The sequence below is a fragment of the Pristis pectinata genome, chromosome 3 (assembly GCF_009764475.1).
Source record: "Pristis pectinata isolate sPriPec2 chromosome 3, sPriPec2.1.pri, whole genome shotgun sequence".
NCBI classification, from domain to species: domain Eukaryota; kingdom Metazoa; phylum Chordata; class Chondrichthyes; order Rhinopristiformes; family Pristidae; genus Pristis; species Pristis pectinata.
This window is the reverse complement of record NC_067407.1, coordinates 101,813,864-101,840,549: the sequence shown is the minus strand read 5'-3', so window position 1 is coordinate 101,840,549 and position 26,686 is coordinate 101,813,864. Positions and strand designations below refer to the sequence as shown.

General features: G+C 37.6%; 1 protein-coding gene across 7 annotated transcripts in view; it reads right to left on the bottom strand.

Annotated features, from left to right (window-relative positions):
* The window catches only part of LOC127568157 (girdin-like), a 138,196-nt gene that overhangs the window by 4,839 nt on the left and 106,671 nt on the right, over nt 1-26,686 (bottom strand). The window contains exons 24-32 of one of the 7 annotated variants that reach the window (XM_052011580.1): nt 26,341-26,433; nt 25,810-26,018; nt 25,171-25,254; nt 21,639-21,833; nt 15,511-15,585; nt 12,607-12,687; nt 11,225-11,499; nt 7,583-7,630; nt 4,470-4,556 (exon numbers count right to left, since the gene is read on the bottom strand). In XM_052011580.1, coding sequence (XP_051867540.1) covers nt 7,592-7,630; nt 11,225-11,499; nt 12,607-12,687; nt 15,511-15,585; nt 21,639-21,833; nt 25,171-25,254; nt 25,810-26,018; nt 26,341-26,433 — 1,051 coding nt within the window. In that variant the 3' untranslated portion in view covers nt 4,470-4,556; nt 7,583-7,591. Of the gene's footprint in view, nt 1-127; nt 4,557-7,582; nt 7,631-11,224; nt 11,500-12,606; nt 12,688-15,510; nt 15,586-21,638; nt 21,834-25,170; nt 25,255-25,809; nt 26,019-26,340; nt 26,434-26,686 lie in introns of those variants that run through there. The other 6 variants (XM_052011579.1, XM_052011575.1, XM_052011576.1 and 3 more) reach the window with 6 other exon arrangements.

Sequence of the window (26,686 nt, the reverse complement as noted above, 5' to 3'; positions counted from 1 at the left end):
AATTACATACTGGAAAAATGCACAGCATGGAATAAATCAGCTATGTGGGGCAGGTTGTCAATGAAGATGGGGGAACATGCACAACATTACACATTCATTTGTTTAAACAAGCAAGATTAATCTTTTATTAAATCAACATTACAAATACATAGATCATATGCAGCCTTCAATGCTAATTTTATTTTTTCCCTACACAAGTACATAACTTTAGTATTAAGTTTACTGAAACAAAAAGAGGCAAAAGCTATGATCTTTTAGAACCAGCTCTGCTCAAAAACAAGCCCTGTGATGGGTGTAATACTTGGAATTCATAGATTGGTTAAATAGAACAAGATTTTCATATTAGATTAATTCAACTGTCTCTGTAGATATGTTGTAATGTTTGAAACATAGGAAAAAACAGGATTACTCATATATTTGGAAACAATACAACTAAATCCCTTTACCGACTTCTCGACAAACTTATTTTGACTGCAATGTTTCAGTGAACATTTGATAAAGTTATTTTATCTTTTTTAACAAAAACTAATGTTTCAGTGAACATTTGATAAAGTTATTTTATTTTTTTTAACAAAAACTATGATGGTCCATGATATGACTCTTATATATTAAATTGGTTGTCTCATTGTAACAAACATCCATTTTAGATGTTGATCTTTGACAGCATTGTTAAACATTAAATAGAAACTGTCCTTTAACTCTCTAAATTAAGAAATTAATCAATCTTTTCAAAAGTATATTCTACAGATCTCATTTACCTAAGGACACGTTGTTTCATTATTTTAACATATCTATTTTGCAATATTCTTTAAAGGAACCCTTCAGGCTTTTTAGTAATTACAGCATAACATTAATAGTGAAATTAAATTTACTGTTATCATATTCATTGTTTTGAAATAATATATACCACAGTATATTTAACTGCTGATCTTAATGTATCAGTTGAGAGACCGGCAGGTGTTTGCTACTGGCTCTCATTTCTCCAACATTTAATAGTTCAATGAATTTTAATTTAATCTGCACACCAATATATTTTTTGGTAAACCAAGTAATTAGTTAATGGCACATGCTTTTATATCCTATGTAACTATCTTAATAACTCTTTCATTTATATTTCCACATTTCTATATAATGCAGCTTGCTCACTGCAAGATTAATTGAATTAAATCAAAGATATTTGAGAAAGATTTATGACCACAAACTTGGATATAGATGCAAGTTAATAACTATTTTGAATGTTCTTTGAACAGAGCAGATTCTAAACATTAAAGGAAATTGTACTAGATAATTGCTTAGTATAAAAGTCATAATTTGTAGTTTGTTGAAAAGCTTGCCTATATTTAGAAATGAGATTCAAACAGTGAAACCAAAGTGAAAAAACTAAAGGTAATTTGGCAAGTAACTAATGTGATCAGTTGCAAATTGGAGTTTATTTCTAGCTTTAAAGTGTAAAGTTGTTGAGGTGAATGATGTTGGGCCAGGTTTGAAGTTACTGAACATCCAAATCAGCATCAAGTACAACACAATGAAACATAAAGGGAAAATGTTGTTTACTCAATTTTCTTCTATTAATCAAACCTTCTGTAATTTGTGGCAAATTGTGAAATTACATAAAACATACTAGCAACTTCACAAACTCATGACTCATTTTAGGTTGGTCCTTTACATCTAAGCTTTTCACATCATTAGTTTTGATAAAAATTCATCCAACCAATTACATCATGTTTCCTGTCTATCCCAAAGCAAACATCTGAAAACTCAGATGCCGAGCAACTTAATAGCCACATGAATATGTTTACCATATTTGTGCTGCAAGGTTCTCTAATAACATGCAATTATCTGCTTTATAGTTATTTAGGATAAAGTAAGGAGAAATGTCTTAATCTTTGGAATTCTCTATCTCAGATGCCCATGGATGCTAAGTAATTCAGTATAATCAATAGATTTTTTTAATAACAAGATGGCCAAAAGGATGAGACACATCAGGCTTATAGGGTTTATATGGCCCACTCCTGGTTTTCTTTTGCATATTTTTATGTCTAATAACATCTGGATTGCAAATACAAAAAAATGCATGCAAAAGGCTGGATTTGCAAGATTCAAAACATGCAAGAGAATATCAATTTTTTTTAATATTAGTAAGTGCGAAACATTTTCTCAATTAAAGTTAACAATAAAGCTTTTCTGCTGTCAAGGTTATTTCTGAATCCCAAAAGTTTTTACTTCCACTGTACAGAAAAGACAGGCAACACGAGTATTTGAAAATGTTGACAGAATATTAAAAGTTTGTAATCTAATTACTTTTATTCATGGAACATCGGTATCACTAGCATTTAACATCTTACGAACTTAAGCTACTATTTGGTCAGTTAAATCTTGCAGTTTTGTTTCCTCCAAGAAGTATTGTGTAATAGCTTGTGTAAATTAGTAAGAAGAAATGTTGAAGTTTCATTGTTCACCATTATATCTGATTTAACAACTATGTGTGAAACATAAAATTTTAAGGAATACAAAAACTGGCTGTTTTTCTGCTTCCACGTTACATGTTTATAAGATTACTCAATTCTCTTCTGTTTGTTTCTCTGGGGTTTCTGTAATTCTCCAACCAAACCATACTTACCCCTTTCCACCCCCCCCCAATTGTTACATTTTTTGTAAAAATCATCAACTTTTCTCTCTATACTACCCTATGCAGCCCAGTTGAAATTAATAACTCATCATGAGGGGAACCATGAATGTGTATCATGTGGCATGGGAAGTTTGTGTATTTTGATTTCTGAAACCATCAAATATACTACAACTTAATAACCATTTTTTGTACGATGTCAGAAAAATAATAAACAAAGAATGTAGAATTCTTTGCAGTAGAGAAATTTTTATAGAGCCAAATTAACTTTAAAACACCCTGTTTCTCCATGCACAACAGGACGTCTTCCTTATCAAAATGCATTTAAATTTGAACTTTGGATCTTTTATACATCTAAGAAATAATTAAGAAAATGCTTAACACCAGCTGTGAGCATTATAGTACGTCGATCTTGTGTTCAGAAGACAGACGAACTTCCTTCAAAAAAAAGTGATACTTTTAAAGTAGATTCTGACTAAAGAGGATCAAGTCCAAATGGTTCAAAATATAAATTAAATTGCTAATGAAAGTATGATTAAGTGCTAAGGTTTCAACAGATGCACTACTAAATGAAATGAACGTACACAATTTTGAACAAAATCCCGAGGTCTAGTTTTTCAATGCATCAACATCAAAAGAGAAGCTAAATACATGACAACAAAAAGTCTAATTTGATCTCTATATTCAACAAAATACCTTGCATTTTATTCCATTTCTGACCAATATTACACAGTAAATGTTGTCATTTTGCCTAGTAGCTCACTGTTCTTTTTTTTCCACTTTTCCGGACCCTACTATTTAAAAATTTTCAAACTGGTAATTGTTTACAGTCCCTTGATAATGTCAGTTAAACACATCCATATTCATACCATACAGTCTGTTTGTCTTCTGACATTACTAAAGGGGAAACAGAGACATTCATACTTTCTTCACCAGAGGGGGATGTATCACTGATAAGAAGAGAATTTAATCCACTACTCTCCTGATTCTCAAATTTAAACAGTTCATCAGTGGATTTTGAAAGAATAACACTTTGATTTTCCTCTGCAGGCTGTTCTGTTTTAATTGGTGACACCAAAGCGATATCAGTTGGGCGTGCTTTGGGTTTCTGAGGCAGCATACTGATAGGATTAGTGGATAAATTGGATGAAGAAAGGTGAACACTAGTAAATGAAACCATTCCAATTGGGTCAGATTCTGCAGCTATGGTTCCAGATACAATACCTAGCCCAAGGGATGAGGCTGATTTTGAAGTGATTTGGTCTTTCACACTATTTGAAGCAGAAAAAACCCTCTTGGTGTTTACTGGATTTAAGTCAAAATCTAGTGACTGACTATTCCCATGTGGTTGGATTAATTGTGATTTCTGCAAATTAGATGCTGTTTGATTATGGTAAGCAACATGGTGAGGAAAATGAGCTGGGTGGTAATGATTTACTTGGTACTCACTGGGTAATGTCTGAGTGCTTGTTATCACTTTCCCTGGAGAAGGATCTATCGACACAGGTGCTCTACTGTCTCTTGACATGAATTCATGGATGCTTGTTCTTCGACTTGAACCTTCTGCTGTAGAAATCACATGACTTGCACGGGGTAGAGTAGAAGTGGTGCAGTCTATTTGGGATGGTTGGTGTGGCACAGTTGGCAATTTGCAAATAGACACACTCTTTCCTTGGTTTAAAGATGTTGTGTCTTCTGAGGTGTCTGTAATGCATATGTGGTCTGGATTTCGAGGACTTGGCTTTACATACTGACCAGGCTTTTGTAACTTGCTACTTAAAGAGTCATTCTCGCTTCCTCTAGGTGATCTGACAGTAGCACTATTATTGATAAGACTGTGATTCAATTTCTCAGTTCCAATTAGTTCTGGCAGATCTGCAGTGTTTGTGAAAACACTATCTAAAAGATTCTCACAACCTTCAGATTGTATCTGCACAAAAAAATAGAATAACTGAATGTTATTAAATATATTCATAGATGTTTAGCACATGCTACTATGATTATCTCTTCAGTTAAAGCAAAACTTTTCCATAATTATAGTCAATGCATTCATGATTCATTTTCCAAATATCAGTGCCAATGTGGGAACTCAAGTTTTCTTCAGCATTTAGCTTGATAAACAGAATGCTACTTCACTGTCAAAATAGGATGGAATAGTTGCAAATGCACCAATATTGACTTAAACTGTTGAAGAGCTGAAATGGCACCTGTATGTTTTTTCAAAAAGAAAGACAAATTTGCTTGGATTTGCTTTGGACCTCTTTATTGCACTTGCTTTCCAGTGAGAGCTGCCCCAATGAAGTTCATACCATGTGCTTTCCTGCATACCCATCACCATCATTAGAATGAAAAGTTGCCAGTATCAACAAATGAATCAATGAAAGGCAGGATGTGACTGTTATAAACAATCAAACAATAACTTTCTTCCAGGTAGTTGTGCACAAACTAAGGCTTTGATTTTGACTTGAGTTAAGCTATTGATTGTATGAACAAAAGGTTTTACAGTAAATTCAGTCAATGACTAATCTGAACATTCTTGACACTATGCATTTATGGATTATAAAGACTGGAAATAACAAAAATGTTGCTAAGTTCTGCAGCATTTAAGAAGTTACACTTAGACATACTGTATGGTTACAGAAACTCAGAGAAAATATAAAGACAGAAAATGCTGGAAATATTTAGCAGATCAGGGGAACATGAAGAGAGAAAACGTTAATGTTAAGTTCATGGCCCAATGAAAGATCACCTCTCTCAGAATCAGGTTTATTATCACGGACTTTTACGTCATGAAATTTGTTGTTTTGCGGCAGTAGTACAGTGCAACAATGTTCTGAAACATTGCCTCTGTCTTTTCCTCTACAGATCATGCCTAACCAGCTGAATATTTCCAGCATTTTTTGTTGTTTTCAATTCAGATTTCCAGCACCTACAGTATTTTGCTTTTGGACTGCCAGGGAAGATCTATTGGCTTCAAGAGGAACACAACTATTTGAGCAATTTTATTCTGTGCTAAATTATAAGAGCAAGTTTGATAAAATTGGCTTGTATCCTCTTGAGTATGAAACGTTGAGGACAGATTCAATAGAGGTGTTTAATTTGGGACATTAGGAAAAAAACTATTTCTGGGTGAGGGAATCCAGAACAAGAGGACATAACTAGAGCCTAGCTTTTCAGAAGTAAAACAAGAAAGTATCTTCTCCACACAAAGCACAGTGCTCAAAATTTGAAATGTCATCAAGATGGCTATGGATGCTTAGCTGAAATTTTCAAAGCAAAACCAAACTGCTGGAACAATGCAGTGGGTCAGGCAGCAGCTGTGGAGGGAAATGGACAGTCGACGTTTTGGCTCAAGAACCTTCATTTAGACTGAAAGAGCAGAGGGGAGATAGCCAGAATATAACGAGGTGAGGAGAAGGGGTGGAGCAAGAGCTGGCAAGCGATAAGTGGATTCAGGTGGGGAGGGGTGATAGGCAGATGGAGGAGGGAAGAGTGGAAATAGTGACAGAGGTTGGGAAGTGATAGGTGATAGGTGGAGGTGACAAAAGGCTACTGCTATTGCAAGTATTAACTTACATATTACTACACGGAAGGAGACCATTTGGATTTTCAGTTCACACCAGCTCCCAGGAGTGCAATCACCTCAGTGCCATTCTTTCTTTTCATTTACTTGTAGTACTGCAACTTATTCTCTCACACATGCTTATCATTTTTGATTTTTTTTTTGCCACTTACCTACAGTAATTTACAGTGGCCAATTAACCTCCCAGCATGTCTTTGGGATGTGGGAGATAATCTGGGGAAAATCCATGTGGTCACAGGGAGAACATACACATTCCATATAAACAGCACCTGAAGTTAGGATTGAACCCAGATTGCTGGAGCTAGGAGGCAGTAGGGCTATCTGTTGTGCCACTGTGTCCCAAGCTCCAGAATTTTGAACTGACAATGGAACAGCATAGATCCTTGGTAGAATGGTGTGCAACTTAGATGGGACTTGAAAATGGTAATATTCCCATACATTTGCTGCCTTTCTCCTTCTTGATGGTAAAGGCCATTGGTTTCAGAGGTGCCATCAAAATCTCCTTGGCGAGCTGCTGCTCAGAATATTAATGATAGAATACATGACCACCACAGTATAGCTGAAGTCGAAGAAATGACACTTAGGACATTGAATGAGGAATCGATCATGCAGATTATTTTGCTTGTTACATTGGTGTCATGGAAACCCAGAAATTCAGACTAACGATCCAGACACGAGGTCAAATGACACCATGGCAGCTGCTGAATTCATTAAATAACCTGGCATTATATGAAAAATATACTCTTGGAATAGATTGTTGTAAAAACACAACAGGTTCACCATTGTTCTTCAGGGGAAGAAAATCACTGCCCTTAGCTGTTTTGGCTTATTTGTGAGGCCAGATCTGCAACAATGTGTTTGACTTTTAATACCCCTCTGAAGTAAACTAATGAACCATTCAGTTGTTTCTCAATGGCTTTTTTTATGCTAGTAGGTAAATTACTGCTGGTAAATAGCAAACAAAAAATCAAAGGGGAGTTGATGAGCATGTGAAAGAGAATAAGTTGCAGCGCTAAGTGGAAATAAGGAGAAGGAATGGGACTCCAAATGGCCTCCTTCTGTGCTGTATTATAAAAGTTAACTCAATACTGAGGGAGTACGAAATTTGCTCCTTTGGCAATCTGGTATTGACATCTAAATTGGGAAACAGTTCTAAAGACCAGTCAAGCAACAACTAGGTGTGCTCACATGATTATGCCTTAAGACAATGTACCATACAGCTCTATCACAATCCTTGGATATGACCAGACCCACCAGTGGTATGCAGGCAGGAGAGAGTAGCTCTCTAAGTTCTAAGCAGAAACTTCAGACCCCATAGAAACTCATGGCATCAGGTCACATATGGACAAAGAAATATTCTGATTACTACCTACCATGTTCCATCAGCTGATGAACCAAAACTCCTTCACTTTGAATAAAACCTGGAGGAAATAATGAACAGAGAAAAAAATGCACTCCAGATGGGGACTTCAATATCTAACATCAAAAGTGGCTTGGTGGCACAACTGCAAACTAAACTAGCTCAGACCTAAAGGACATAGATGCTGAACTAGATTGATGGTAGATGGTGAGCAAATCAACGCAAAAGATCAAAGTTATGCAGTTGTACCACATTTAGTTGTGAATGGTGGTAGTCAAACAACTAACGCAAGGGGGAGACTCCAAGAACAACCCCATCCTAAATGAATGCAGGACCTAATATCAAGAATGATGAAGCCGAGGCTGAGCAGTTGCAACTATAGCCAGAAGAGCTGAGTGGATGACTGATGGTGGTTTTTTCCCCTGAGACTCCCACCATCAGATAATTTGATTCACTACACATGGTATCAAGAAGCAGCAGAGAGCACTGAATATATCAATGGACCAGACAGCATTCTAGCTATAACACTCTGACCTATTTTCCAGAAATGGGCCAACTGTTCTTGTACAATTACAACACTAGCATTGAACCAACAATGTGAAAAATTGTCTGGACATGTACTGTTCAAATCTAACTGGCTAATTATTGACCAGTCCCCTCTCAATTATTAACAGATTTTTGTTTCCATTCAAGGAATGTGGGCTTCACAGGCTGAGCCAGCATTTAATTGCCCAACCCTGGTTGCCCTTGAGAAGACGGTGGTGAGCTGCCTTCCTGAAATAATGGAAGATGTCATTGATGGTGCTTTCAAGTGGTAATTATTCTTCAATTATTTGTTCACCAAAGCTGGACTTGAGTTTCACTAGGCCATTTGATCTAGACCTCATCAGAGCTTTGGTTCAAACATGTGTCAAAGAGCTGAAATCCAGAAGTGAAATGAATATGACTGCTTGTAAGAATAAGACAACATATAACCAAGAATGCCACCAAGGAACCTTGTAAAGTTGAACTCAGTGGGATCAAGAGTTAAGGATGCCAATGATTTTAATTACACCTTGCACAAAGAAAGAGGGTTGTGGTTGTTGGAAGTCAATCATGTCATCTCTGCAGCAGTTCCTCACAGCAGTATCTTAGGCCCAACCATCTTCAGCTGCTTCATCAATTACCTTTCATCAAAAGGTCAGAAGTAGGATATTTGTTTATGACAGCACAACATTCAATTCCATTTTGAATTCTCAGAATATGAATTAGTCCATGCCTGCATGCAGAAGACCTAAACAACATTTAGCATGGGCTGAGAAGTGGCCAGTAATAGTTGTGCTACAGAAGTGCTAACCACCTAGTTTTGACATTCAATGGCATTACCATTGCCAAGTTTCCTACCAGCAACATTGACTAGAAGGGTCACCATTGACTAGAAACCCAGCTGTACTTGCTACATAAATATTGCAGCTGCAAGAGCAATCATGGGTTGAATATCTGCTCACACTTCCAAGCCTTTTCATTATCTACAAAGCACAAAGTCAGGAGTGTGATAGAATATTCTGCACTTGCCTGGATGAATGCAAGTGCGACAGCAATCCAGCAGCCCACTTGATTAACACTTTATCTAACACACTAAATATTCGTTCCCTCCATCACACAGTGTGTGCCAGCTGTAAAATGTACTGCAGTTACTCTCCTAGACTACTCCAAGAGCACCGCTTAACCACCAAGGAGGACAAGGGGAACAGGTGTAAGGGAACACAGCCAAATGCAGATTTCCCTTCATGTCACACATGTCACTACCATCAGCTTGGGGATGGACAATAAATGGCGGCCTTACCAGAGTTACCAACATCTGAAAAAAATATAAAAACATGCAAATGCTTCATGCAGCTGCAGAGGAAAATTGACCACTTGATACTATGATTGTTAGAGAGTGAGAATGAGAATTAAAGAGTGAGCAAGGGAATACAAAAATATCTGTGGCATTTAGGGGAAGAGGAATAAGAGAAAATGGCCCCAAATCTGAGGTCAATACTAAGACACCCATGCTTAACAAACATAACTTGTAAGAAAAACTCCCACTGATTTTGTGGCCATTCCCCAGGAGAAACTTGAGGAATGTAGCTGGCTTGATCTTCAGCTGTGAGTCTAGGACATAAGTGACATCACATGAGTGAAGACAAAGTGGCAGACAAGAATCATCCAGAAAAGTCACTGGAAAAAAAAACTTTGATGGGGCTTCATCTTTGGCCTAGCTGACCTCAAAGTTGTATCTAAAACCATCAAAACTAAGAACAAAATTCTAAACTAAAACATAGAAATGTTTGAACAATTTAAAAATTCAATAAAAAACCTAACATTCACTGTAGTCCTAAGGTATCCTTTACCTCCACTGAATTTGGAGCTACAAGCTACTGCTGATGCTGGAATCTGGAGCAAAACAAAACTGCTGAAAGAACTCAGTGGGTCGAACAGCATCTGTGGAAGCGAAGGGATGGTTGATGTTTCGGGTGGAGAACCTGAATCAGGACTGAGAGTCTAGAGAGAAGAGGGAAGATAGCCAGTGTATAGAAGTGAGAGGAAGGGGTGAGATAGAGGTTGGTAGGCAATAGGTGGAACCAGATTGAGGTGAGGGGTGGGGAATGATGGGCAGGTGGAGCCAGGTGGGGGAGGGGAGAGGAAGGGAAAGTGTTCAGTGGAACCAGATAAGGGAGGGATGATGGGAGTGAATTGGTAGATAGCTTGTCTCCTGAGATTGAGAGATCCAGAAAAGGAAGAGAAGTATCAGAAATAATCCAGGAGAATATGGCAACATGGTGGAAGTTGGAGACAAAGGTGATAAACTGATGAATTCTGCATGAGTGCAGGAAGCAGCACCAATGCAGTCATCAATGTAACGGAGAAAGAACTGGGGAGGGGTGTCAATGAGTAGGTTTGGAACAAGGACCTTTCCATGTTGCCAACAAAAAAGCCAGGTGTGGCTCTGGCCTCTGTGAATGCCCATCATCCCTCCCTTATCTGGTTCCACGCATCACCTACCAGCTTATGGCTCTACCCTTCCCCCTTTCCTCTCCCACCTAGCTCCATGTGCCTATTTTCTTTCTTCTTTTCTGATGTTTCCACATCACCTACCAGTGTCTGTCTCAACACACCCCCTTCCCCACCTGCCTTCATTCATTATCTGCCAGCCTTTGTCTCACCCCTCCCTTATAACCTGGTTATCTCCCCTGTACATTCTCAGTCCTGATGCAGGGTCTCAACCCAAAACATCAACCACCCCCCTTTGCTTCCACAGATGCTGTTTGGCCTGCTGAGTTCTTCCAGCAGTTTGCTTTTTGTAACCTGGTGCAGATTGTTTAACAACACTGGAGTTCAGTATCACAGCATAATCAAAAAAAAACACTAGCCAACAGTTATCAACAAATTCAGGACCTTTGTACTCATCCAAGCATGCACAAATTATCAAACTTATTGGTAATTATGTAGTTTAATTCCAGCTGTTATGTGCAGCACTACGTGTGTTTACCCACTGAATCTGAGCTATCATATCAAATGATTTCAAATCAAGGTAATAAGATACGTGTTTCACTGGTAAGGAATACTGGAAACAATTGATCAAATAAACAAAATAACCGAAATGGACTGAATAAACTTACAGTACACTAACCTGTGATGATTGGTTTATGTTACTTTCCTCCAGAAATTGCTGTAAGGTAACTATTTCACTCCCAGGTGACGTGGCTTTATTCCTTTGCAGAGAACAATTTTGGGTGTCATCAACCCTATGTTCTTTCTTTTGGAAGGAAATGTCTTTTTTCAAATTTTGTGTATGGTGACCAGATGAAAGGCCACTGTTTGATAATAAGTGACTGTCATCAGCTGAACAACATTCTCCGCTGCTATGACTTTGAAACCTACTGTGTCTGCCATAAGCTGCACCTGCTTAGAGGCAAAAGACATCAGTGCATAAAATCTAGCTTGAACATTATTTCATGACTGTTATGCTGGATAATCACAAGGAATAACACTGGCATTTCTAAAATAACTTTGATCAAACTATTAGCAGATTACATTATTTTAAACATAGAATATGGAACAGTACAGCACAGGAACAGGCCCTTCAGCCCACAATGTCTGTGCCGACCATGATGCCAATTTAAACTGTACACCTGCCTGCATGTGGTCTATATCCCTGAATTCTCTGCCTGTTCATGTATCTCTCTTAATACCTCACATTTTACTTGGCATGAAAGCTGCACAAATATAAATACAGAATATTATAGTGGTTGGTACACTTTCCAACAACTTCAAGCTTAATCTGCTCACAGAACATTGTTGTGAGAAGCAATATAATGGCACAGGTTGAAACTCTCAATCCAGCACCCTTGGGACCTGACTGGCACTGAACCACAGAAAATCCAGACAAGAGAAATAGGCCCCATTCATCTTCCCAAGCAGGAGAACTGTTCTTTTTAAGTATAGACATTTCCTGGGTCACGTAAGGGTTCCGAGAATTGTTTGGAACCCAAAGTTTCTGTAAGTCAGAAACACTTGGCAGAGATTGCAAAAGTTGCACTGGTAGGTTAATAGGTTGCAGATTAGTATAGACCTTCATTAATTTTAGATTTTAGTTAGATCTTCGTTAGAATTAGTTAATTAATTCAAATCTGTACTACAGATTCAAAACATATTGGATCCTGGGAGCTGCCAGATCACAGAATGCTGGACCAGAGAATTTCAACTTGTATCTGTAGTTTTCAATCTTTTCGTAAGAGTTTTTCTAAGTTATATTTTTAAAAATGCTGCAGTAGAAAACATAATTGAATATTAACGCTTTCACATTAAATCAGACAGAAAATACAGTACCATTTTCTAGCTATTTCAACTTTTTAAACTTTAAGTGTACATGAAAATGTTCTGTATCATGCAATTAAATGTTCATCCCAATGTTCACTGTATTTCAGCATGTAGCCTGAATGAAAGTCAAAAAGGGAAAACAATACCAGCTTTAAAATGGAAATGGTTTAAAAAAAATCAGCCATGGCATACCTTTTGCATCGTGGGCTGAAGCATTATTATTGTTATTGCTACTGGATGTCCTGCTACTATCAAGGCTGGCTGGTCTGGAAGCTAAATGGAAATTGGGAAATAAAAATGAGCAGAGGCCACTTTACCTTTGACCAGAGAAACAGCTGAAGCATGGATGCATGCAGTGTGCCATAGGCTGAGCATGCCCAAGGTCAGAAAAGAGTTGTGTCTTACAGATCAGAAAGCCAAGAATTTTCGAGGCAGTCCAATTGGACACTTTGGAACACAGCACTACAGGAAAAGCAGATAAACAGAAAAATAAGGGAATAGCAGGAAGAAATAAAACAGTAGTCCTTTCAGGGCAAAAGCTATAGTTAGTGGAAAGTCAGGTTATTTCATGCTAAATATGATACGGAACATGCAAGAAAATGGGTGTGATAGAATGACTTACAACAAATATGACAAGGCACTCTGCACACTGTAGAGCTGCCAAGAACAGGAGCTGATTTGTATCCATAATAATTACTCTGTAACCCTTCTAGCCCAAGAAAAGAAACAAGTGCATATGTTAGTAATTTTAATAAGTGAAAACACTTCATCATAGCAAATATCTGTACTTAGTATTGAATGTATTTTTCAGTTAAGTTGAAAAGCACATGTATAATTTAAAGGATTTACTAATTAAGTACATCAAACAAATATATGGGTCTCATTTCATCTATAAAAATCTATTTTGTAGGTTAGCCATATTTTCTCCTTCATCCTTTCTCATTCCTTTCATCATAGTAGCTTAGATCTAAATGATCACTCACGTCAAAAGAATTAAACCACTCAGCTAATGAATGTTTCCCTTTCATGACTTAACAATACTGCAATAAGTTTCCTCCCTTGAAGCTTTCACGCCACAATTTATTCTTCTGACAAAAACTTTAAAGTGAATGTTGGTTAAGAATAAAATTTATGCTGCTATATCTTAGTTACAATGAAGCATTGGTTTATTAGAAAAGTAAGATTGGCATCACCTAAGTGTATCTTATGTTTCACAGATCTCAATCTATTAGATTAGTTCTATAAGCAACAGGGAAAGTGAAACTTAATTGGAGATCATGATAATTCAAAGGCTCACTTGCAGAAGGGTGAGTGAGTAGGGTAAACAGAAGTTGTAAAAGAATTGGGCTGCATGCTCTGATTGTCTCATTGGTTACTGATATATATTCTTTTCATAGCTGATGGCAACCATGAAGGGGCTGCTAAAGTTGGCAACTGGGAAGAACTGGGCCTGCCTGTAAATGCAATCACATTGTGCACATTTAACTGCTTATAATTGGTTTCTAGTGTAAAAGTGATTTCTAAAATTGATTAAGATATCTTTATTAGTCACATGTACATCAAAACACACAGTGAAATGCATCTTTTGTGTAGAGTGTTCTGGGGGCAGCCCCTAAGTGTCGCCACGCTTCCAGTGCCAACATAGCATACCCACAAATTCCTGACCTGTATGTCTTTGGAATGTGGGAGGAAACCAGAAAACCCGGAGGAAACTCACACAGACACAGGGAGAACGTACAAACTCCTTACAGACAGCGGCCAGAATTGAACCCGGGTTGCTGGTGCTGTAATAGCATTACGCTAACCACTACACTACCGTGCCTGCTCTTATTTAATAGGATCTTATTAGGACCTAATTAATAGGATCTCATTTGGCACATAGTCCATTGAAACTTTCCAATGCACACTTGTGTCTGCCTGAAATGCCAGAGCATGAAGAGCACAGAATGCGCACAGGTGAAATCAATGCACCTTAGCAACATCCTTATGAAACTGAATCATGAGCATGAGAAATAACATACAAATCATGTACAGGAAAGCAGGCCTGAACAGCAGGGACAAGCCCTCAACCTGCATTACTTAACAGTATTGTCAGTTACATGCAAATTTATAGGAATTATTTGAAGATGAGTTCACTATATTCTGTGGGGCTCAAGATTGTAGTGTGGGGCCTTTACGAGAGTCTGAGTGAGCACTCAGGTCATGGTTGCATTTTACTGTGGCATAAATGGTGATCCTGCTAGACATAAAGCGTGACCAAGATTAAGAGAAGAGGGTTTGAAAGTAAGGCCAACTGAAGGGGAAAAAAAAGAGGCTGAAGAAAGAGGGCAGAGATGCTTTTGTTGAATTCCTAGATTCTGGAAACCACATTCTTACTTCCAAATGTCTGAGCAGTGGTTTGGAAGTTATTCTTCATAGCATAGGCTTTGTCACATTTGCAGGCTATGCAGTTCTGCTGACAGTAACAAACTAATAGATCCTAAAGGAATAAACCTGTTGGCACACTGAGCAATTTGGTATTTGGGCAGAGCAGCCAATCACAAAATGGTGTAATAAAAACAATAAGAAAAAAGAAGTGAAAATATTTTTACAATCAAGTTTGTAAGTGAGTCTATCTATTAGTTCAAGGTTCAAAGGTAATTTATTGCTATCATATGGAAAATGGCAGATTTTGGCATTGTTTCTGGGAGAATGAAAGATAAGTGAGATGAGTTCAAATGACAAGAGGTGCTAATGTTTGAGGTAGGTTAGATTTAGGGAGAAAATGGGTGGAGGATTAGTTATTTTGTGATCGATCTTTCCTTGATTTCATATTCTGCCATGGCCAGCATCTGCTTCAAAAGAGTGGAATCTCAATTGACATTGACTAGTTTTGTTCAGCAGTAAGATGAACAACACAATACACCAAAGTTGTCAAATGATCAGCAAAGCAATGTAGCAGGCAGGAACAATGAAGGTATTAAAAAAAACAAAAGAAAACCAGCAACAAAACAGCAAACATCTTCAGTATGTTCATGGCAATTGCAAGCTAGACATATACCCAAGGCACGCATATCACCATGCAGTTAGTGTTTGCACATTATAAATAATACTTACCTCGACTTCTTGATCCAGTTCCAGAATTGTTAAGGTTTGGTTCATTGGATAACAAATCTTCATTGGAAGCAATGCCTGGGAATTAGATTTTTTTAATTGCAATTATTAAAAATAAATAATATTTTTAAAATTATCAAAAGCAGCTTCCATCTTCTTTCTATAACTTGCTATAAAAATACATTTCAACTAAGAGAGAAATACAAACTTGCTGATGTATCTTATGTAGTAAAACATTAGTAAAATACGTCACTGTCAAGTGAGAGAGAGTGGATGTGGTGGAGGAAGAAAGGATATAAAGCTAGGCTTCAATTCTCTGTTTCAGATCTTCATGACTGGAAGCAAATATAATACTGGGAACCCTGTCCCCTCAGTGTTGCAGAGATGGAGTCCAAAATAATGCAGAAAGTGACCTGCCAAATTAAGTGGAGGCGAAGAGGACAATTGATAACATTGTGAATTGCCTCATGTTACTTCAAAAGAATAAGAGTCTGAGTTATACAGTGCAGAAAGAGGCATTTTGGGCCACCATGTCCATTTTAACCATCAATTGGCTAATCAGCACCAGTAATTTCATTTACCAACACTTGATCCATGACTTTCTATGCCTTGGCAATTCAAGTGCTCATCTAGATACTTCACAAATGTTGTAAAAGTACCCACTTCCACCACCTACTCAGGCGGTGCTCTCCAGATTCCAACCGTCTCTGGATGAAAAAAATTCTTCCTCAGATACTTCCTATAATGTACCCTCTCTATACTCTTCATAATTCTGTATACCTCAATCAAATCCCCCTTCAGCACCTTCCATTCTATGGAAAACAAACCCAGCCTATCCAGTCTCTCCTTGTAAACTGAACACTCTATCCCAGGCAACATCCTGGTGAACCTCTTAATGCAATTATGTCCTTCTTAAAATGGTTGCATTAAACTTTTGAAAAAATACTTTAGTGCAATATCTTGCAAAAAAATACTTTATGATCAATAAAAATATTTTTAAACTGGCTTCCTTTGCAAATGTAGAGATTTGTTCAAATTTAGGAATGATTAAAGATAATTCCCTCAAGATTCTGTTGTAATTTTATCACAGATAAAAGACAATAAGGCTGATTGTGACAATACTAATTAAACTATTATCAAGACTTCATTTTGTTGGCTGGAACAAAAGGGCAAATGGATCACTGAATATCATGTAAAACAATTTTGTGAACAGCATTTCAATAAACTCACTGTGTCACTGGTATCTTTTGATGGAATTACAACATTTATGGATGGAATGCACTGATTATGTGGTGAAGGGAACTGTGTGTGTCTTTACAGAATACTGTGTACAATTAAAGATATATATGCTAAATAAATTTTAGAAATGGATGTATGGATAGTAACAAATCATTATTTTCTTCTTCAGAGTTTACCTCAAGAACAATGAATCAATCAGAGAATGGGTAGCAGGTGTACACATAAAGGATAGTGATCCAACTGGTTGTTACAATAATTTAAGAGCTTTAATCATTATTTTATAATAACATCTAAGACTTACTTAATTCAATTTTATAATTTGAAAATGCAGCTTCATAACCCATAGGCTACCAGTCTATATCATATATAATAGACTACTGAAAAGGAAGAAATTAAGTAGGAAAATCAATATTCATTTCTACTATTCTTGGATCTACAAATCAAAAAAACGACATGGTGCCCTCAGGCGGAACAAGAACCATAAGTGTCTTTCAGGGCTATTGGTTAGGACACTCAATCTCTCACATAAATGCATGAAGTGCACACTGCTCTCACTATTTATCTGTACTTTAAAACTGCAATTGTCCACTCATTTAGATTCTTTCCTTAAAACTAACAGCTTGAGTAAAGATCTGAAATTTTATATGCAAGTATGTGGAGTTAAATTTACCAAACTGGAAGACTATCAAGTACCTGCTTCTAGCATGCCAACTTAGAACAACAGAATTTATGGTTCCTAGAGGAGGCTTTTATAGTCCATCTTGTCTACACTTAATTGTAGCATACTAGGCTACATTCTACAACCTTTCAGAGATAGATTGGTTTCCTATTTTAACAGGCTAGAATGTAGAGTCGGTGACAAACTGTATACACTCACCAGTGACCTTTGAAGAAAGTAGATTTGCTGTCTTCATCTATCATAATGAGATCTGCACACTAACAGGGTCTTGTGTGACACAAGATCATCATATGGTGGAAGGCTTCACAATGAAATGAACTAGGAAGCAATAATGGAATTGCTCTGACAATCTCAGCAGTTTGTATACCTGACACACTCAGGAGCTCTGTTCTACCATTTAACATTACACCTCTTTGGATCTCAGATGTAGACTGAGATGAGCAGATTGTTTTAATGATGACTATTAAAGTCATTACTAGTTTCAAATTATTTGTCTATGGATCAACAATTGTGTACAGTACAATTCAGTTTGGCACTATAACAGTAATGTTTTGCTGCTGCTCCAGAAATGTGTAATCAGCAACCACCTACAAGGCAGAGCATTCACAACCAATTGGACAGAACTCGAGCTTCTACCAGTCTTGTGTGGACTTTTTACTCCTGCCCATCTCTCCACCTTCTGCTCTTGCTCAACTCTGACATGCAAGTCAGAAAGTGAAGATCCAGTTTGCATTCTCGGAACCAATGAAACCTACAAGTATGTTTAGATGAGTCATATAATTTTGCACACTCAAAGGGAATGACCTCCATAGGAAAATTGTTATCATCCTCTTATACCACCTCTTGAAGGGCACTTGAAGACTTGTTAGGGGATTAAAAATACAAAGTAAAACTGCACAATAAGAAAGTTTTCAGTCATTATTTTGCACTTCATACTTGATTCCTGCTGACCTTGTCAACATGAATAAATGTTACATGCCATGTCACAGTCTGACAAGGGTACTATGGAAGAAGAATCTGTGGAGTGCATTGGGGATTGTTTCTCAACCTACCTGGGAACAGAGTATTTTTGCCATATTGTCTAATAGCATAGAAGGCCATTCAGCCCAATGAGTCCATGGTGGCTCACAGCACAATCTCATTCCACAATGAATTTTCCCTGTAATCTATTCTTTCCACATTCCCATCTCCCAATTCCACATAGAAGAGGCAATTTTACAGGGACCAATTAACTCACCAACCTATACAGTTTTGGAATGTGAGAGGAAACTGTGAGTACCTACACAGTCACAGGGATAATGGGCATACTCTATCCAGCACCTGAAGTCAGGATTGAACTCAGGTCACTGGAGCTGAGAGGCAGTAGTTATATAAGCTGCGTCATTGTGCCACCCCTAAATTTTGAAAGAAAAATGTATTGATCCTTCCACAGCTTCACTTACAGAAACCATGTTTCAACTTTTACTTCTTCCAAATATTATTTTAGATTTGGTCATGTGTAATGAGGTAACTTTAGTAAGAGATCTTGTAGTAGAGGATCCTCTGGGGAGTAGTGATCACACATGGTAGAATTCCTGATATAACTTGAGGGTGCACACCATGGGTCTGAATTCAATGTCCTCAACTTAAATAAATTGCAAAAGGAATGAAGAAAGAGTTACCTAGAATGGACTGGGAAAGATGTTGGAGCCTATAATCAAGGAAGAAAGAGCTAGTAATTTAGAGAAGCTTAATGCAATCAAAGTCAACAGGGTTTTTTTTGAAGGGAAAACCATGTTTCATAAATGAGAGTTCTTTGAGGGTAAACATAATCAATAGAGAGGAACTTAGTGTATTTGTATTCCCAGAAAGCATTTGATAACATGCCACATAAAAGACTAGTGCACAAGGTAAGAGCTCATGGTATTGGTGGAAGTGGGTTAATATGGATTGAAGACTGGTTATTACATACAAGACAAAGAGTTACAATAAATGGGTCTTTTTTTTTCTTGGCTCTCAGTTATCAACTACCTATGTTAATGACCTGGAGGAAGGGATCTAGTGTAAGGTATTCAAGTTTGCTGAAGTCTATAGGTGCGAGGGCTGCAATGAGGATATTTGAACTTTGCAAAAAGGTATACAAAGGTTATGTGACTGGGCAAACACTTGCCCAAAGAGATTAATGTAGGAAAGTGTAAGGTCATGCACTTTGTTACCAGGAATCAAAAGACAGACTATTACTTAAATGGGGAGACACAGTGCAAATGAGTACAAAAGGACTAGATGTTCTTGTTTTTGAAACACAAGCAGCTAACATGCAGATGCTGAAAACAATTCATAAAGCAAATGGCATATGGGCCCTTATTGCTAGCGGACTGGAGTTTAAAAATAGAAATTGTTACAAAATTAATGCTGATGCTGTTCCTGGAGTTGGTCTCCTTATTTAAGTATATACCAGCTGGAGGCAGATTCACTGAGCTAATTCCTGCATTAAGAAGGTCATCCTATTAGAAATGGTTAAAAAAATTAGATACATATTCTTTGTAGTTTAATGAGAGGCGATATCATTGAAATATGGAAGATTCTTAAGATCAAGGGGGCATAACAAGGCAGATGTTAAAACATTTCCACAAAAGGCAATGTCTCAAATGAGGGGACACAGTTACAAGAAAAGGGAGTGGTCATGTTAAGCTGAGGTGCATGTGGCATTGAATCTCCATAACCTTTGGAATAGAGAATCACCTTTGGAATAGAGAATCACAGATTCTGGGGTGGGGGGGGTGTGGGGAAGAGGGGGAGGCAGGAAAGAGAGCGGGCCTGTAGAGACGGGGGCAGGAGAGAGAGGGAGGAGGAGAGCAGGGGGAGAGGGAGAGGGAGATGGTATTGGTATTGGTTTATTATTGTCACTTGTACCGAGGTACAGTGAAAACTTGTCTTACAAACCGATCTTACAGGTCAATTCATTACACAGTGCAGTTACATTAAGTTAGTACAGAGTGCATTGATGTAGTACAGGTTTAAAAAAAACAATAACAGTACAGAGTAAAGTGTCACAGCTACAGAGAAAGTGCAGTGCAATAAGGTGCAAGGTCACAACAAGGTAGATCGTGAGGTCATAGGTCATAGTCCTTCTCATTGTATAAGGGAACTGTTCAATAGTCTTATCACTGTGGGGTAGAAGCTGTCCTTAAGTCTGGTGGTACGTGCCCTCACGTTCCTGTATCTTCTACCCAATGGAAGAGGAGAGAAGAGAGGGGGTATTTGAATGGGTAGAAATTTCATTCAGGGCTGTTTCCAAATCTAATCTGTGGTTGACTCATGCCCTGTGCATCATCCTGAAACTAAGTTTAATTCATCTTATTCCTATTTAGTTATTAAAATACAAAGTAGGTCAAGAACAATGAATGGTCATACCTGGATGGACCAAGACCCATTTATCCAGCCTCCTCACTCTTTTCTCTCCTTGCAGGATCTCACCCCAAAAATAGAATTAAGTGTGTAAATTTAACACCATGTAACCAAGCTACTTGGTCATCAGTGGGACAAAGGATAGTGATGCCTGGAAGATTGGAACTAGAAAAGAGACCCAAGAGTAGGACCAGAAGGAGGTTACTGAGATGAGAATTTTACACCATTTTCCATTGGATCATTCAAAAATACTGGCATTCTAACACTGCCTAATAATTTAATTTGTAATTAATTTGATTTACATACCACAGCCCTACTTAAGAGAGCAAATCTCTGTGAAACAGAAATTGATTTTACTTATAGTCTACTTCTACTTGCAGACGCTTGAAATATTGTTCAGCGACAGAACAAAATTTCTAGGTTCTAAAATTATGACTAGACCATAAATAGTATGAATAAGCAGCTTAAACTAAAAATAGATTAGAATATTAGTTCCCAGTCCAATCCCTCCTGCATTCTCCATCCCAAATGGGAGCCTGACTGCTGTCCCCTCTTGCATCACTCCATCTCCAAAATCTCCAGACCTAACACTGGCCTCTGACTTGGCATGAGTGATTTTTGCAACAATGTCACTGGGCCAAAACCAATGATTCTACATATCACGAAAGGCTTTTTACAAAGCTAACCTTCAAATGAATGAGTGGATTTAGTAAAGTAGCTGCAAAGTAAATGTTTGACATAACAATTATCTGCTTGAGTGATTGATTGTCATTTGTGAGAAACAAAGATTGTCTGATAATTCACTTCAAGTGGAATCGACCCATACCTTTAGGCTGAAGTCTTTGCTTGGATCTGAAGACAGAAGAGTTTGTAGTGGTGAGATTAATAGCCGTTGTGGAAAATGCCATGGACCCCAATTCTGTCCTCTGCCCTCCAGACTCATTAGACTCCTCCAAATTTTCAGAACTACCTGACCATTGAACTCCTGCTGATATCATAGACTGGAGCAGATCATTCATAGCTGGGATGAAAGGAAGATAAATTAGCACGTACAACAGTCTTTCATGAACACATTAGCTCATTCTTCTAATGAAGTGCACATTGTTCTTTTGTACAGCTAGCCAAAATTTTATTAAACCATGATCAGTTGCAGCCTGATGCTGATACTTGGACCACTTCATGTCCTACAACACTTCCTGGCTGGAGTAGAAATATAGATAAAATAGGCTAATCATATTGGACAATGCCAGGACAATTAATTAACTGGCTGCAAAACTAGTTAACTTTTTAATTTGAAGTATGCTGCACTGTTACACTGTAGGAAACACAGACACTTTGCATACAAGGTCCCACAGACTACAGTGTGATAATAGTTTAATAACATTGTCTGAGGGATAACTAAAAACCAAGACATAGAATTGACATGGTGATTAAGCCTAAATACAGAAGCTCCAAACATTGCAATATTGAAGGAATGCTGCAGTACTTGTCGAGTTTGTGACCAAGTCTCTGGAGGGGGCTTGCACCTACAACTAACGTCTCCAATTAAGGCAGAATCCAGAATCCAGAGAATATGGAACTAGATAGTTTAAATAGTAAGTCAAGGAAATAACAATCGTCATCAGGTCAGTCAATTGTGCACCCATTTGAATTCATTAACAGGAAACATTCAATTGCTGGAGGCAGTGAAAAAACACACCAGCTGATTACACATCAAGATTTGAACTACCTGACAAGTTTGGAGAAATCTGGGCTTCTTAGTCCAATTGAGGGGTGATCCTACAGTAATAGACATTACATAAGAACCAGCAGCAGCAGAAGGCTACTTCAGCCTTCATACCCATTCTACCATTCATCAAGATTACGAATGATCTACCTTAATGCCATTTCCCTCTACTATCCACATGTCCCTCGATTCCCTTAATGCCTAGAAATGTATTGATTTCTGCTTTGAATGAATTCAATAACCCTGCCTCCACAGCACTCTGGAATATTAGATTCCAAAGATCCAACACTCTCTATTTGAAGACATTTTTCTTTATCTCAGACCTAAATGGTCTACCCCTTATTCTGAGACTGTGACCTTCTGGTTTGAGATTCCTCAGCCAAGGAAAACATCCTTCTGGCATCCAGTCTGCTGAGCTGTCAGAATTTCCTTCATTTGTCTAAACTCTAGAGAATGCAGGATTGGTCCACTCAAGCTCTCTTCATATGGCAAACCTGCTGTCACTGGAACCAATTTAGTGAATCTTTGCTGCATTCTCTCTTTGCAATGAAGAGCCTTTCTTTTTGAAAAGAAGACATAATCCCTAAACATTATTCCAGGTGCTTTCACCAGAGCCCCATATGGTTTCAGATTTTTAAGGATATAGAAAAATGTTACCTGTAAAAATTATTAAATGAAAAGACAGGCATAAGAGTTGGGACTATGAGTTTAAACAAGTAAAGAAAATAAATTTAGGAATGATAGAAGGAAGTTTTTCATACAAAGAGTGATCAATACATGGATTAAACTTCCAAGCAGGTTACCAGCTTGCCTGAGAACATTCTGATTACTGGAGCAGCACTTTATGCCCTCTCTTTCAGAACTCTCAGCAATCTTTCCCCTTCCCTTCATGCTTCCCTGCCCTGACAAGCTTCAGCATTTTAATGAACTAAACAGAAGGTTGTGGAAGCCAAGACATTGGATGTACTTAAGGCAGAGATTGATCGGTTCTTGATTGGTATGGGGGTTAATGGTAATGGGGAGAAGGTGGGATAATGGGGTTGAAAAGAAATCATCCATGATTGAATGGTGGAGCAGACTCGTTTGGCTGAATGGCCCAATCCTGCTCCCATATCTTATGGTCTTAAAGTAAAAAATCAAATCTTTGGTCCTGATAATTTAATCCCCTGGATTTTGTGGTAGATGTAATAGTGAAACATGTTTCCTGGTTAAGACAGCAAGGTCCAACTAAAGATTTTTTCATCTGACTGTATAATAAGAGACAATAGCTGTTTGCCTTATTTACACATGTTCTAGATGCAGGCAGGCATGGCATCAGGTTTTTAGCCACGAGTAATTGCTGTGTAATGGACATTCAATGCTGTTAGATTAATACTGGGTACAAAATCTGGCCCACAGTTCCACAAAAAATAACATATCTATAAACTTAGTAAGAGCAAAGTCAGAGGAGGTTAAAGCTTAAAGGTTACTTTGGAAATGGCATCATTTAAATGTTACACAGAATCAATCAAAGCATGATATTATCTTATTGTTCATTCCTAGGATGATTTTTAGAGTCACAGAGTTATACAGCATGGAAACAGACCCTCTGGTTTTAGCCTCCCCTACCCTGGAAAAAAGACCGTGACCATTCACTCTACCTATGCCCCTCATAATTTTATAAACTATAAAGGTCACTCCAGGGAAAACAGCCCCAAGCTATCCAGTCTGCCAGAACTCAAGCTCTCCAGTGCTGATAACATCCTTGGGAATTTTTCCTGCACTCTTTCCAGCTTAATGACAGTCTTCCTATAGCTAGATGACAGGAACTGCACACAACTTTCTAAGTCCCGTCTCACCAACATCTTGTACAGTTGTAACATGATATCCCAACTCTTGTACTGAATACTTTAATTTTATTTAAAGATTCAAACATTACTTAAATACAATCATTTTGTACTATTGGAAATTCTAGTATTTTATGTTGCAGAACATCCTAAATTCTGCATAAATGTGGCAAACTTTAAAATTTTGCAGTGAAAAATGCCTAGATCCAGTTCTTTTAAACTGCTTACATCAGCTTCCTTAAATCTCCTTACAAAAGAACCTCATATATTCCTTTTCATTTCATTAAGATAAGATTTCTTTATTAGTCACATGTACATCGAAACACACAGTGAAATGCACCTTTTGTGTGGAGTGTTCTGGGGGCAGCCCGCAAGTGTCACCACACATCCGGCGTCAACATAGCATGCCCACAACTTCCTAACCTGTATGTCTTTGGAATGTGGGAGGAAACTGGAGCACCCAGAGGAAATCCATGCAGACATGGGGAGAACGTACAAACTCCTTACAGACAGTGGCCAGATATGAACCCGGGTTGCTGGCGCTGTAAAGCGTTACGCTAACCGTTACACCACTGTACCGGCCCATGATGACGATTAATTTAAAATACAAAGAATATTTATGGTATATTTCCTATGTACAAATCCATGCAACATTTTATGACAATGATAGAAATGTGCCTAAAATATGTAGAGTGTTAAATGAAACAATAAACAAAGGACTGTACAAAGGGAAATGCAAGGAACAGTTAATGGTTAAATGGCGAAAATGTAGCCACTTGAGAAGCTTAAGTTTCAGAGGGTCTTACACATGGAGCGACGGTAGAGGGCCTTCATTTTGTCTTTATCCTTCGGTCTGTTCCTCATAAAGGGCAGTCTTTTCAGTGTGGCCACTTTTATTTCAGAGCATGCGATATAGAGGAAATTGGGAAGTGAAAACAAAGAAAGAGGGAAAACAGGTGGAAGTTAACAAATGCTGAAACTGGAGACAGAAACATACATGCTTGCTAAGTTTCAGCTGATTATACTACACACATGTTAAATGAATGGTGTATATTCGATTGAATGGAACTGCTTCTATAATGTATGAGGTTCATTTCTAATCTATTTGAAACCTTACAGATTACAATTAAATGTCTTCAAAATTAAGGTGGTATAAACACAACCTTTTAGAAGAAGTTCAACACTAAAGGCTTACTAAACTTACTGATAACACAAGTGCTTCAAACAAGACTTTAAAAAACAATGAATAATTAACCAATTTACAATCTAATTTCTAACTGTCTTGATCCTGAAACGTTAGTTTTTAAATATTAACCCAAAATAGATACATAGCAAGATGCTAATTTTCAATATATTTTTTGGAATCAACGTACCGTTTTTCTTTGTCAAGGTATACGTGAAATGGATGTTGCTTTAAAGCAAAAGGTAAGTTTAGTGGTACTCACTACTGCTTTTCTTGGCTGAGTGACCTTCATCAAGAGAGTTAGATCCTACAGAAGAGCTATCTTGACTATCATGCTGAGGCAGCTGAAGAAATCCATCACTTGATTCTGACCTAGTTGGGGTGCCAGTGAGAGATTTCATGCGTTCTCTGTTGCCTTCCTTTTTGTGTTTCATTAACTTTTTCATCTTTATGGCAATCCAATTGCCCCTTCTGGAATAAAGGAACAAATCACTACATAAACAGTTGCCATCAACAGAGATCCAAGTTAGAACACAGCTAACTAAATTATTTACAGGACTGTCTCTGCACATGGTAAATTATGACATGAAAAGAAATTACATTTTGGCTATTCTTTCAAACAAATTGTGTGTTTAATTAGAAGTGCAAGACAAAATATTAACAACCTCAAGATGCCACTGAGTAATTTATGCCACTGAATAGTTTTCACATACATAGCTAAAAACTGGATTAACAAGGTAAGATTTAATTTGAATTACACCTTTGTAATACTGTGAATATATTTTGTTTATACCTTCGAGGGGGTGAGGGCTCATAGAACTTGTATTGATCCATAATCTTCTCTTCAAGTTTCTCCTTCTGTCGTCTAAGTTCATTTAGTTTATCACTTAAGGTAAAGAAAGCAACTCAAGGTGAATAAACGCACTTTACACTCTTAAAAAGGGTTTAATACAAATTATTTTATTGGTGCTCCAAATTCTACATTGTACTTACAAAATATACTTTGTTTTATAACTTGAAACTGAATTAATTGTCAATATATGTAATTAGAAATATGAACTAACAGCTATCATCTCTCTCTCATGTTCCGTAATCATACACTGGGTAAAAAGGCTCTCGTGCCATAAAGCCAGCTGTAC